Below are 14,527 nucleotides of genomic sequence, written 5' to 3'. Positions count from 1 at the left end.
CCATTGTTTGGAAGTTTACATTCTCATGCGTTTGTGATCCTGCATCAAGAGTTGTGGCACCCATCTGGCAGATAATTTCCTCATATCCAATTCCTCTGTTAAAATGTGATATGCCCATTCAGATGACATCCCCAAGGCTTTAGTGATTTCCTGCACTTTCATTCGGCAATCCTGCATAACGATTTCATGCACTTTAGTAATAATATCTGAGGTAGTGGTACATTTTGGCCCACCACCGTGCGAATCATGAACCAAGCTATCCCGACCAAACTTAAACTCATTTGTTCATTGGCAAAAGTTAAATATGAAGGAGCAGAGTCCCCCAGAGTGTTCTGAGAGTCGGCATTAATTTTCTTTGCTTTCATGCCTTTTTCTTCTCAAAACACTGATGCGTTATATGCTTACTCATAAAGTAGTACCTATTAGTATGTGAGAAACTGGTTGGGCTAGTGCTGACATCTGGTGGTGACTCCAAGAACCTTTCAAACTACCCTCATATGAAATAAAGGGAACTGAATCAATTCTGTATGAAGATAGTACTCACGTTGTAATTTATGCTAATTCCATGCATGAGCTGACGAAGACAGTAATTTGGTTCTGAAGTTTGTTTCCCATTGCATTGCATTTTTTATATTCTGTTTTTTTTTAATTTTAATGTTATCAGGGAGATCTTTAGCTTAGTACAAATAAATATAAAACATATTATGTATTGTTGATGCTGAGATAGCATGGAGAAGTAGAGATTATAATATATTTTATTTCATACACAAGTAGTTTGGTGTCAGAATTTGTGGTTGTTGATATTGATCATCAAAGAGAAAAATTAATGAAAATCAAACTAACAGTGAAACAAAATCAAAGGAAAAAAAATCAAATATTGTGGTTAATAGCCTAAAAATATTTATTTTCAAGGAAAGGTGCACAAATATATTTGAGTTGCAATGTAATTATCTGATTCATATCTCCTGGGAATTCCAAGCATCTAATGAAATGAGTAAAAAAATTAATACTGACTTCAAAAATCCATTTTGCAAATCTTCACGCTCTTATGATTCTGAATCAGACCTTGTTATTTAGCCAATTGGGAATATGATAAAATAGAGGTGCTGTCAATGGGCACTAATTGATGCAGCGTTGGTCAATTAGTGGTCAATAACAATGCTTCCTAGCTTTTTTCACAGATTAATCCTTAACTTTTTACTGCTATTTGATGGTCGTTTTTGACCCATCCCTGTTGAGGAAGATTTTTTAATATTAGCTTCTGTGACAAACATTAATTTATTGCAGCTATGTCTACCATTGGTGTACAGACAGTCAACTGAAGGCAACTTAATAATTGTTACCATCTGAGAGAGTTTGGAAATTAATTAATCTCATCAAAGTCTTTTATGCCTGCTTATATTTGTATATTTAAGGACACCCATGGATTGGATGTTCTTCTTTAAGATCATGTACAAACTGAATTGTTAATTAATGAGAAAGTGTTTTACTGGAGTTTTAGTTTTGCGTAGTGGCAGGGATCAACAAAATCCTACCTTTAGCTGGTAGTATGTTGCTAATAATATTTGCCACATTGAGTCTTAATTTACCGAAGAAATTTGCCAAATTGCCAATGGAGCATGGTCCATATTTTCTACAGCTTAATGGCACTGGCATGTAACTTATTAATGAGCTACATTTTGGATTGCGTACTATATTTCTTCTTATGTTTTTCATTACTTGTGATAGTTCCATATTTTTTAAATTATAACTCATGTGAATTTGAGAAGGAAATTCACTTTTTTAGGGCTTAATGTTTGTGTGGTTCAATGATTAATTTTTATCCATTCCAAATTATGAATGATCCTAATAATTAAGTTTCCTGTAATGGTAAATCAAATGGTGTAATGGTTATCATAGCTTAAATTGATTAAAATAGAAAAGAGTTTAAATATCTATTCAGCTGAAAACAATTCTTTTTTATTCCACAGGGGAAATTACCTCTCTCAGGAATAAGTGTTACAAAACTAGAGGACACTGATATTTGCAAGAATGCTTTTGAAATCGCTGGTAAGTTGTTTTCCTTATCATAGTTAGGATAAGGGAACGGACGACATTCCACGAGAGCACACATCCGTGAACTTTGCAGCAAATAAAATCTTTCGGGAAAAGATCTGTGCATCGAAGTCAGGTTTGCATATATGCAAACTTTCTTGGATACTTAGAGATATATATGAACTGTATTAATAGATTGTAATATTAGGAAGGGTGTAAAAGCTTATTTGATTAAACAAGCTAGGGTTAATGAATGTTAATGTGTTCTAACACTAATAAATTTGAAGCACAACGTCTCTTATCAGAGAAAGAGACATTAAATTTAGATAAATTGGTAATACCAATAATTAAACATTTAATGTTTTTTGATACTTACAGTTACTACTTAAATACTCACTTTTGATGATGTGAATTGTTTATTGAGTGCCCCAAGGAAAAAAGGAGCCATTTTACTATTACACTTTTGTATTCGCCATTTAAATGATAGCATTCCAGAAGCCCTTATTATTAATGCATAAATAACATATTCAAGGTTTTAGGAAATCAAGGAGGTAAAAGTTTTTATGGCCTAATTCAGAGCATGTACGAGGTCTGTTCAAAAAGTATCGCAACTTTGGTGTTTTTTCAAAAATTATTTATTTATTCATGAATATGTATTTTGTCACCTTCAAAGTAATTCCCATTAGATATTATACACTTGTGCCTACATTTTTTCCAATCTTCAAAGCACTTCAAAAAATCATGTTTTGTCATCTTGTTCAGCTCCTCCTTCGATATGCAGTCTTTATCTCTTCTTTCATAGCATAGCGTCGTCATTTCATGGGCCTCTTCAGTTTCAGGAACACCAAAAAGTCACAGAGGGCCAGATCTGGGGAACACAGAGACTGCGGTATCATCAGTGTGTTGTTTTTGGCCGAAACTGTGTGCACAAGTAACGATGTGTGAGCAGGGGCATTGTCATGGTGCAAAAGCCAATTTTTGTTCTTCCACAAATCCGAGCATATTTGGGGGATTGCTTTGCACAAATTGTGCATAACTTGCAGGTAATATTTCTTATATACTGTTCTATCCTTGGGCAAGAACTCATGATGCACCACGCCCCTGCAATTGAAGAAAACTGTCAACAAAACGTTCACATTCGACCAAACTTGGCGTGCCTTTTTCCGTCCAGGCTCATGCTGCAGCTTCCATTGGGATGATTGAGGTTTAGTTTCCATGTCATGACCATACACCCATTATTCTTCACCAGTTATGACCCTCTGGAGCAAATTTGGGTTGCCGCGGACAGAGTCCAACACCTCATTAGCAATGTCAATGCAGCACCCAGTGTCATGCCCAAATCATTGGTAATGGCACGAGCCAATCGATATGTTTAGGTCCTCAGCAACTTCTCGAATGGTGATTCGAAGATTGGCCAATACTATTTCCTTCACTTAATCAATGTTATCGTCTGTTGTAGATGTGCTCGGGCAACCGGCATGCTCTTTGTCGTTCACATCTTCTCGGGCCTCTGGGAACATTTTGTACCACCGATAAACATTGCTTTGGTCCAAGGTAGCTTCTCCATATACCACAATTGACATTCCGAATGCGTCCGCACACTTAATTATGTTTGTTTTGTGTTTGTCACACAAAATTTGATACAGATTCTTCGATCCATTTTTTGGAACAGGCAAAAATGTAAGGCAAGCAAAAACACTTCCCAGCAAAACAGCTGTCTACAATTAACTGAACTTTCAAAATGGCAGAACTTTTTGGCATAAGTGAGAGACATAAGTACCAACAAGAAATTGAAAATCAAAGGTACCTAACCCGTGGAAATTCAAAATTTGTAATACATATTGAACAGACCTCGCATTAGGGAAAAATTTGGATAGATGATTTCATGAGATCATTGTTACATCCTATCCCAAAAAAAGGGAATGGAAGTCATTCATGAAGACTAAAAAGCAATAAGTTTGATTTTGCATGCAGCTAATGTAGTTCTCTGGATCCTCAATCGGAGCCAAGCAAGTGATCAGTTAGGCTTCGTTGGTAGGTCTTGATAATTTTTTAGTTATAACAGTCAAGTCAAGACTATTTTGTAGCAGATTTAATGAAGAAAAATTCATATTCATCGACAGTAGTAAAACTGAAAGACAAATTAAACGTTCAGATTAGAATTATGAGGCATATTTGAAAGGTAAGGGCCTTTTTTATATTAAAATATTGCTGGGTCCGAACAAAGTTGTATGCTCTCAGCACGATCTATTGATTGTTTCCATAGCCACTGAAGTTATTGCTTTGATTCAGTAGTTGCTTGGCTGTCCGTGAATGCAGATATCAATGCCTGCAAAAGTTGTTGTTCCCGCCAGTTGCAAAGTGCGTGCTGTGATTCAATGTTTGTGTGCTAAATGAGTGATTATCAGCAGCTCATCCACGAGTAGTTGTGCCTGGATTATGAACAGCCTAAGGTAATGAGTGAAGGAAAGGTTAGACAATGGTGTCGAGGCAACAAAAATGGCCGAATTCATGCTTTAGAATTTGCTGTAGTGGGCATTATTTTACACATGTGACCTAGCATGCACCTAGGACTCTCTGATTTGCCAACCACTGGTGGCTGAAACTTCTCACTTCCATCTGCATTTGTGATTAAAGAGACTGTTTGCTCAGCACCCATCCATGATGTTGTTCCCCTTTGAAGCAGTGTTTTTGCTGGCAGCTCATTAAAGAATAGCCCTGTGTGGTCTGCATTGAGATCATCCTATGGGTCATAGCCTTCAAAGTGTTTATTCAATGCTGACATCCTCCACCAAGCAACAGTCTCGACATTGACACTTCTACTTTTATCACACACAGCCCTGTAGGCCAGTTTCACCAATTTCTAAAGCTATCCAGCCAACCTTAGGATGCTGTGAATATTAAATTCTCAATCTTGTGGTAATTCGCAATACTTTTTCTCTTTGATGATGCCATTCGCGGGGATATTTGACGATCTAAACACTTGAAAACCACTCATTCAGTAATTCTTCATTCTTGGAATTTTAGGCATATTATCTTTTTTTGGACAAATGTTCACATGGGTTGCCTGTACAGAATCAGGTCTTGTTTTTTACTAATGTATTCAATGTAGAGGCCTGCAATCTTAGATGTTCCACCCGATCAATACAGATTCCATCATGAGAATCAAATTGTTTCAAAATTCATATTTTACCCTCATTTGAAAATGTTCTTTTGTACACCTTGTGTCTGTCACTCTCAAATGGAATGATATTGGAGTTCCCGAGTAATCGAGGAAAACTTAACACATGAGAATCTGAGCTACCTTGCCGTTGGACCAGTGCAAACAGTTTTCCAACTTTGTTCCTTGTTTCAAGGTAAAATTTTTTGAAGAGAATAAAATTATTTTTACTTCAGTCTAATTTTGATTCGATAAAACAAATTACAATATTTGTTACTATTCAGGAGCACATCTATGTTATGTCCGTTGCATTGAGGCTGTGCAAATGATCCCAGTTGTCTGTCACCAGTTCTTGTGTTTTCCACACCTCAACATTTTCAGGTTTAAGTCATTGTAATTCCTTATCAATTCAAATAATGTGTGATATGAATAGTCTCCCTCAAGTGCTGTTACAGTGCATTAATAATTTAACTAACTCCTAGTTGGACAAAATACCCATTTCACCGCACAAATCTTTTCCTGGCAGACGTTACGAGTTCAACTAGTTCACATTTGTGTCACTATGGCCTTCTGTATTACCCCCATATTCAAATTCTTCGCTAAAACTGTTCCCATTACTGCTCTCTCTCTCTAATCTTTTTTTAACGTGCACCTGTGCAAAACAAAGTCAAGAAAGTGTTTCATAAAGCCTAATTTACGTCATTGTTTTAGAAATGTGATTTTTTTAAATCTAGTACACAGTAATGCAAATAGTGTGAATAGGAAATCGTGTATATATGAGGTTCCACATAGAAAGGAAAAATAGGACAATGTTATGGGATGTGACAGAAATGTTATTGTTTGCAGGGAAACATAAATTCTGATAATTCAAATATGAGGTTTCACTTCATGTATACAAGACAAGAAAAACTGTGGATGAGGTGGGGAGGTAAGGGACTCGAGCTCTGGAACAAAGAATGACTGTGAGGTGAGAGCAGTAGAGTTCTGCAGTAGACAGGGTTTAATCTTCATGAACACTTGGCCTAAACTCTACAATAGATGTAGGTATACATGTAATTATGAGTTGTACAGTATTATGGATAAGCACAAGTACAAAAGAACAGTGTATTTAGTTTGCACAGCTTACCAGGAGGAGATGTGGATTTATATCTTAATTTAGCACCGATGAAGTGTAATGTCAGATACAAGAGGAAGAAACGGGAAAGACATTTAAGGAAATGGAATGTAGAAATTTTTAAGTGCAGCAAAAGGAAGGAATACCAGGCAACAAAAAATCAAGAGAGTAAAGTGAGAGAGATGGACACAATAGATGAAACGTGGGAATATTTGAAAAAGAGGATGTCCAAACACACAAATGAAACGAAAGGGATAATCAGTAAAGGAGAAAATGACAAGTGGACTATGGATTGCAGACCAAATGATTAGGACGATATACAAGGGAGGGAAATTGAAGAATGCAAACTGAGAATTTGGAAGGAGAAAGTACAAGAAAGGATGATAATAATAAACTGAGGCAATAAACTGAAAGGGAAGAAGAAGCATGGTGGAAGATGCAGTTTGAGCATGTAAAGAGTTTACAAAGAAAGGCTGTACAGAAAAATGAAAGAACTCTGGAAGTAAGAAGAGAAAATGGTGAAAATTGTTAGAGAAATGGCAGGGAAATTATATATTGTACTAAAGAAAGATTCAAGAGAAATGGATAGAATTTATTGAGGAATTATGTGTTAGGGCTATTGGGGCAGAAAATTTAGACATGGAAAGTGAGTGTGGTGTAGATGGGAATGCTTTGTGTCCAGGTGTACTTGATTGAAAGGGCATTAAGCAATTGAAATCAGTTCTGTCTATGGGAAGAGTTTGTATGGACTAATTCCTAGAATTTGTGAGGGAGGAATTTGGCTGGAAGATATTGTTAGATGAGTGTTGGTTCTGATCCCAATGAAGGGAAAATCAACCAGCCATATGGAGACCTTATAGAAGAACAATGCCAATGTAGGGAGAGGAGAAGGAAGGGCGTGTTGGGCTGAATGATGGGAGGGGGGGAAGGAAGGAATTGGGTGGCAGTTCAATGTAATGGTGAGGGAGGTGAGGTTGGTGCCTTTTTGGGTAGAGCTGGGATCACCATTTTGTGTCCATCCAAAACCTACCTCAAACAATAGGTTACCAATGACATTAATTGTGTTTTCCATTGAGCAGAAATTAGCAATTACTAGTCTGAGTTAATATTTCTGCCCCTGATGGTGCTGTACGCGCCATTTCACTTTTTTCAAAATTTTCATGCAAATAGTTCACATTGCTGGCAAAGATTTGTACAAACTATTGTGGTTGCTATTTGTGCTTTCATTTGAAGTTTTCCCTTCTGATTCTTCAAAATATTTATAGGAAACATACTTGGAAAACATTGTAAATTACTTGGAAGCACATGTTAAATGTTTAGAAATGCAATAATATTTTTGAATGATCTAGCATACAAGATGATGATACTCATACTTGTATAATGAAGTGCAAAGCAAAAATATTAAAAATATGCATGGGAATAAGAAATAATGAATATCCAGGTTTTTAGTTGCATTGAAAACAAAGGGATTTTGAGATGGAGCTTGAAAAATACGGCCCAGTCGTGGAAAAACATAATTTCTATTCACATAAACTAGAGGAGTTTTACTGAAATTTAATTGTTATGCTTGTTAGTTAATGCTTGTAAAAATACCTATGCTGGCAATGTCTTGACTTTACACCAGCTGATAAACTTAAGTTTTTTATAGTATTTAATTTCTTCACCCAAAATTTTGGGGAATTAATTTTAAAATTTTATCATGGATAGCCTTTTAATTTTCTTAAAAATAATATAAAGGAATTGATCCTTAGGCTTCCATGACGTCTATTTGATGAATCCATTTTGCCTCCAGTAGGTGAGTTGATAAACAACTTTTTTGCCCCAGTCCTGCCGAAGTCTTCAGGTCGAAGTGATCTGTGTTGTAATTAACATACGCTGCCAAGAAAGAGCCAATCAGAGAGCTCCTGGCCTGTCAGCATCTCCTATACTACCTTGATCAAAAATTTCCCGGAATAACCACCGTGTGGCGCTCCCATCGTTCCGATTTGAGTTCTGTTTTTTTTGTTAAATTGGTACATCTGTTGTTGATATTCCCTTTAAATCTTAGTGTCATAACTTGACATTTGCAAAAGTTACGTAGCCAAGAGTACATCTATCTCTGTGTGTGTTGGCGATTTTTTACAATTTCAGAAATGGATTTAAATTTGCAACAACGAACTTGTATTAAATTTTGCGTAAAAAACGGATTTAGTGGCGCACGGACGTTGGAAATGTTGGAAAAGTGTTTCGGCAACGATTCTCTAAAAAAAACGGTCGTTTACCAGTGGCACGAGCGGTTCAGAAGTGGTCGTGAGTCAATCGAAGATGATGAACGCAGTGGCAGACCATCGACATCGAAAGTCGGTGAAAAAATTGATAAAGTAAAAGAAATGTTGGTCAATAACCGCAAATTAACCATCAGAGAAATAGCGGAGGACTTGAACATTGCCTATGGATCCGCCCAAGACATTGTGGTTAATGATTTGGGTTTCCGTCGTGTAGCAGCAAAGTTGGTGCCAAAAGACCTCAATTTCATGCAAAAAAGAGACCGTGTTGACGTCGCAAAAGACATGATTTGCGAGGCTGAATCCGATCCCACATTCATCAAAAGGATCATTACTGGAGACGAGACGTGGGTTTATGAGTACGACACGCAATCCAGACATCAGGCAAGTGAATGGCGTTCACCAAATGAGCCGAGACCAAAAAAACCACGTCGTTTTCAGTCAAAAAAGAAGGCAATGCTGACGGTTTTCATGGATTACAATGGTGTAGTGCATCATGAATTTTTGCCAGAAGGCCAGACAGTAAACAAAGAGTATTATTTGGGCGTTATGAGACGTTTGCGTGAAGCAATTCGCCGAAAGAGACCAGAAATGTGGGCAAAAAACTCGTGGATTTTGCACCATGATAACGCACCGTCGCACAGTGCTATCATTATTCGTAATTTTTTGACGAAAAATGCAACAAATACCATCCAACAGCCACCGAATTCACCTGATTTGGCTCCCTGTGACTTCTTTCTGTTCAATCGAGTTAAAAAACCATTACGGGGAACGCGTTTTAGCAGCCGAGAGGAAGTAATGGAAAAATCGCAGGAAGCACTGATGGACATACCGAAAACCGACCGTAACTTTTGCAAATGTCAAGTTATGACACTAAGATTTAAAGGGAATATCAACAACAGATGTACCAATTTAACAAAAAAAACAGAACTCAAATCGGAACGATGGGAGCGCCACACGGTGGTTATTCCGGGAACTTTTTGATCAAGGTAGTATATAGCGGCCAAATTACAATGCAGATCACTTCAACCTGAAGACGTCTGCAGGACTGGGGGCGAAACAGTTGTCCATCAACTCACCTTCGCAATGATAAATCCGAGAAGCAGCATGGATGTAAAGGAGTTAAGTTTAGTATTTTGGTAAGTATGAAATAATCAGCAGTGAATTTATATTAATCATCGTAAGATTTGGATTATTATTGAAGGTAATCTACCGGTTAAGGAAGCTTTTGAATGGACACAACTAATGAATAAATATCTTGTCTCTCCTGAGAAAATACATCCTATAATCCTAACCTCTTTTCATCTTGGTATACTTTCTTCCTCCCTATGTCCCTTCCTATATCCTATCTTGCCCTTTCCTCTTTGCCCAACATTATCTGCTCCATCGCATTCTTCAACATCCTACTGCTGATCAATATGCTTTGTACATCCATTTTTCCTATCTCATTATGATTTCTCCCAACAATCCCCTCTCTTCGCGCACCATACCAAGTACTTACTCATTTGTTTTCCTTTCGGTCCATTTCACCTTCTCCATTTTTCTCTACGCCAACATTTCAAAAGCCTCCAATCTACGTTTATCCTCCTGCTTCAATGGCCATGTTTCCATGCTGTACATAGCTAGACTCCATGTCAAAGTTTTTATCTCAATATCCTTACTCAACGTCCCTGTCATCAACTCCATCCTCCTTGTGAAAGCCTCTTTGCCTAGTGCAATTCTTCTCCATACGTCCCTACTACTTTGACCGTGTTGGTCCAAAACACTTCCGAGATACATAAACTGTTCGACCTGCTCTAGTTTTTGCCCTCCTATTTTAATGTTTAGCCTAGCCTTTTTCTTTCTAGAAAATCACATTACCTTTGTTTTCTTAATATTGATTCTCATCCCATACCTGTCGCACTGAATTTCCAATTCACTCAGCAATCCTTGGAACCCTTTGGCTGACTGACAAACTAAAGATTTGTCATCAGCAAACTTAACTGATTTCATAAATTCCCCACCGACTTTCATTCCTACCTCCAGTTCTTCCCATGCTTCTTTAATCATTTCTTCGACACATATGTTGGGCAGCACTGGTGACAATGGAATGGGCAACCATGCCTAACACATCTTCCTAACATTGTCCACCCAAACTCTCCGTCCCCCAGTTGGGCATGCTTAGCTTAGCCTTTTTCTTTCTAGAAAATCGCATAACCTTTGTTTTATTAACATTGAATTTCATCCCATATCTGTTGCACTGAATTTCCAATTCACTCAGTAATGCTTGCAACTCCTTGGCTGACTGACAAATTAAAGCTTGGTTATCAGCAAACGTAACTTATTTTACAAAATCCCTGCCCACTTTCATTCCTACCTCCATTTCTTCCCATGCTTCTTTAATCATATCCTCTGCATATATGTTGAATAGCACAGGCAATAATGGGCAATCCTGTCTTACACCTCTTCCTTAATAAAACTTGGATAAGTGATTCAAATTGTTTGTCCACAAATGCGTGAAGCCATGTTTTGATAGACTTGGACATTATTTCCCCACCATTGACGTTGTTTCCTTCACTGCAACTCAAACTATGCTGTATGATAAAAATGTAACCTTTTATCATATTTTCACTGCTTTATTCACCACAGTCTGCAATAATGAATGAGAAGAGAAATAGTGGAGGGCTTGTTATCAAAGGGAAACTTCTAATGGGTTTGATTGTTAATTAAACTTACACTTTTCTCATGTTATTCCATATAAATTATTCTTTAAAAGTTTTGTCTGTCATTGTAATATGTCAAATAGCAATGATTTTTGGGAAATCTCCATCGTTACCAATGTTGTTGTGCAGTTTTTTGAAGGCAAATAATTTTTTAAGCAATGTAAGATTATATTGAGATTCACTTGTTTTGTTAAAGAGATTTTTGTTTTGAAGTCTAGTTTTATGTATTTTCTTTTGCAATTATTTGGGACTTGTGTGCCACCTGACAATGTCTATCAGCACATGTGTATTTTTAATAATAAAAATAATAATAATATTTGCAATTATACAGCAAACTTCTTCATCTGGTACTCTTCAATGGCTAGCTTTGTACATTTGCAGTTATTTTTCATGATAAAGCAAGTTTTGCATCACCTTACCTCAGAACTCAGGAAAATGATGTAATAATTTAGAGTTCACACAGAAATCTGAAATTGAACTAGATTTATCACAGATTTTAATAGAAAATTTAAATGAGATTAAAATTTCTTACATGCAATCAACAAAATCGTACATGCAAAGAACTAGGTCATTTTAGTTGATATTTCTAGAGTGAGAATCTGGAAAGTGTTCAACACATAGTACACTTAAAAAAACGTTCTTATACATTATAATGCCAGCAATGAATGTGAATTAATCAAAATTTTATGCAATGTTTTTAAAATTTATTTTTATGAGTGAACTATTCTTCCGGAGTGCAGAAGTAATCCTTTCTATTCTCCCTACCTAATGGCAGTTCTTTTGGTTCCCAAAACAGGCCCGATGATTGAGCATATAGTAGCTCAGTGTCAAAGCAAGGAAGACCAGGCCAAGTGGGTTTCTTTGCTCAATCACCACATCAATATCTTCTGCAAAATTAGTATGACTTCCGGGTCTGGGGTTTCTAGTCCATCCACAGCTCCAGTTTTGGGTTCACCACCACCGTTGCCACCGACAACCACGTCACCAACTGGCAGCACCAAATCTCAGAAGGTCTCGTCCTCTTCTGTTGGAGTGTCAAATTCCACTCAAGCTGCCAAGCATGTGAGTTCTATGAAACCTCCTGTTCCGCCACGCCCCTTCCCTCCCCCTAAACAAACCAAGTGCCCAGATGGCACCAGGCCCCCCCCGCCCCCCTCTCCCACCAAAGCCCACCCTATCCATCAACCTTTCACTACTGAAATCTCCCCTGAGTTTCCATGTGAAGCCGAGCCATCACAGCGACCCCCATCTCCATGGCTGCAGAGTCGTGAGTCAGTTCTCAGATGCAGGGAGCAGTTCTCATGTGTCCACGGCCTCTCTCTCCGAGCTAGAGTTTACCAAAAATGACACGAGCCATCCCCAAGGCAGCAAATTGCCAAATGCAAATGCTAAGGCTGGTTCAGCCGTGGCATCATCTCCCACACTCTCTTCTGGAAATGATCTGGCCAAGTTCAAAGACAGCTGTCAACGTGGTGGCCTAAACGTGATTGGCGAGAGTCTTATCCGTTCATCAGCAGCACTCTCTCGTTCTGTTTCCACCCTGTCCTCCAGTGAGCTCCCATCCCTGCTGGACTTCCCTGACACCTCATCCAATTCATCACTTTTCATACCGATCGAAAACTTAGAAACATGTGCGGAAGAAATGACCCCTAGAAGTGCACCTCCAGAAGCGTTAGGAAATGCAAGCTATGCTCTGCCACTTGGTGAATCAGGGATTGCTGCCACAAGTCATCCTAAGGAAAGTGCCACGGCATTAGACCCCCCCTACCGGCCCCCAAGGCCATACTCTCAGCTGGCAGCTCACTTTGCTGACCTCCTCCAAAGACACATCATCACCTCAAAGATGCTCAAGGGTCTCCTTTACAAAGAATATGGATCAGTCGGGGGTTTGGAGATGGTGGCCCTGAGGGTGAGGCCATCAGAAATACAACCAGCCGAAGATGACGAGGAAATGAGAGAGATGAAGGGGAATGCCGATGACGAGGCAGTCATGAAAAAAGTGTTCCTTCCTCGACAGGATGCCGTAGACAGGGCCAGTGAAGACCCCAATGCATCTGTATACAGTGGAGATGAATTTGTCAGGTACTTTGAAGGAAATGATGTGGAAGAAGAATATTTGGAATCGGGCGAAGATTCCGAGACAGATGAAGAAGAAAGTTTTGTTGAAGTGTGGATTGAGGAAGATGCTGATGGTTGGAGAACCATTGGCACCCAGACCAATCCTTCATACTTTGCAAGCTTTCTCGATGATTTGGAGGAAGAGGAGTATGAGGAACAGGAGTATGAAGAACCAATCGAGGGTGATGAAAATATAGTTCAGGGTGAAGTTTATGGCAGTCAAGAAATAGAAGTGAAAGATGAGAACAGCGGTGATGCACCTTGTCATAATTTGTCCAGTACCAATTCTGATGGCTGGACGTATCAAGATTATCAAGGAGATGTAGGCAAATTAAATGTGATCCCAGCATGTAGCATGGCAGGATTGTCATCCCCCCTGCTTGATCTGAGGGAAGCCGGGGTAAGTGCTCTGCGTGATGCCGGCCATTCAGTCAGCAAAAGATTTGGAACGGGAAGGAGGAGAAGGTTTGCTGAGGATGTAAAAAGGCACAGTATACCTACCTCACTACTTCCATGTCTATCTAGAGAAACTAGAGGTGAAAAAGTGCACTTTGGGACAATAGATGAAGGGGAGAGTGATAATAGAGGCTTGGGGATTAAAGTTGTAGAGAATGCGGAACCAGTTGGGGAGAGGATGAGACCCCCACAGTTGAGCAGAGGTTTGACGGAAGGCGATTCAAAAATCTTGTCTGGGGATGATGGACCAGGCACTGGGTTTGAACCCAAAGGTGCCACAAAAAAGTCCACTACCAAGGGCAAGAAGAAGACTAAACGAGGTAAGAAAGGTGGAAATAGCTCGGAGAACAATGCAGGAGGGGAAGATGGTCACTCAAGAAGAAGGGAGAGGCAACAAAAAGAGTTGAGAGATGAGTGCGTTAGTGCATTTCTCGAACCAGAATGCCTGGGATTCCCACCCTCTCAGACCCAACCAAGTCCAAGAGAGGTTGACAACGGGTTGTTGCATTTTGAAGAGGACCTGTCCTCTCAGGAGTGTGGAGGGTACTTAATGGGCCAGAGGCCTGATTCCCTCAGGAGAAAGGGTGGCATCATCTGTGGCACTGGGAGGCTTGTGGATGGCGAAAGACAGGAGATGGAGTGCAGTGGCTCATGTGGGGTCGGGATGCATAACCCAAGC

The 14,527-nt window shown here is 38.9% G+C and overlaps 1 protein-coding gene across 1 annotated transcript in view; it reads left to right on the top strand.

Moving 5' to 3' along the window:
* The window catches only part of LOC139699002 (rho guanine nucleotide exchange factor 7-like), a 116,968-nt gene that overhangs the window by 45,969 nt on the left and 56,472 nt on the right, over positions 1–14,527 (top strand). The window contains exons 8-9 of the mRNA XM_071597997.1: positions 1,971–2,049; positions 12,071–12,336. Coding sequence (XP_071454098.1) covers positions 1,971–2,049; positions 12,071–12,336 — 345 coding nt within the window. The remainder of the gene's footprint in view (positions 1–1,970; positions 2,050–12,070; positions 12,337–14,527) is intronic.

This window comes from Hetaerina americana, unplaced genomic scaffold (assembly GCF_022747635.1).
Source record: "Hetaerina americana unplaced genomic scaffold, ioHetAmer1.1.p SCAF_9, whole genome shotgun sequence".
NCBI lineage: Eukaryota > Metazoa > Arthropoda > Insecta > Odonata > Calopterygidae > Hetaerina > Hetaerina americana.
Note: the sequence above shows the minus strand (reverse complement) of the source record. Positions and strands in the feature narration are given on the sequence as shown.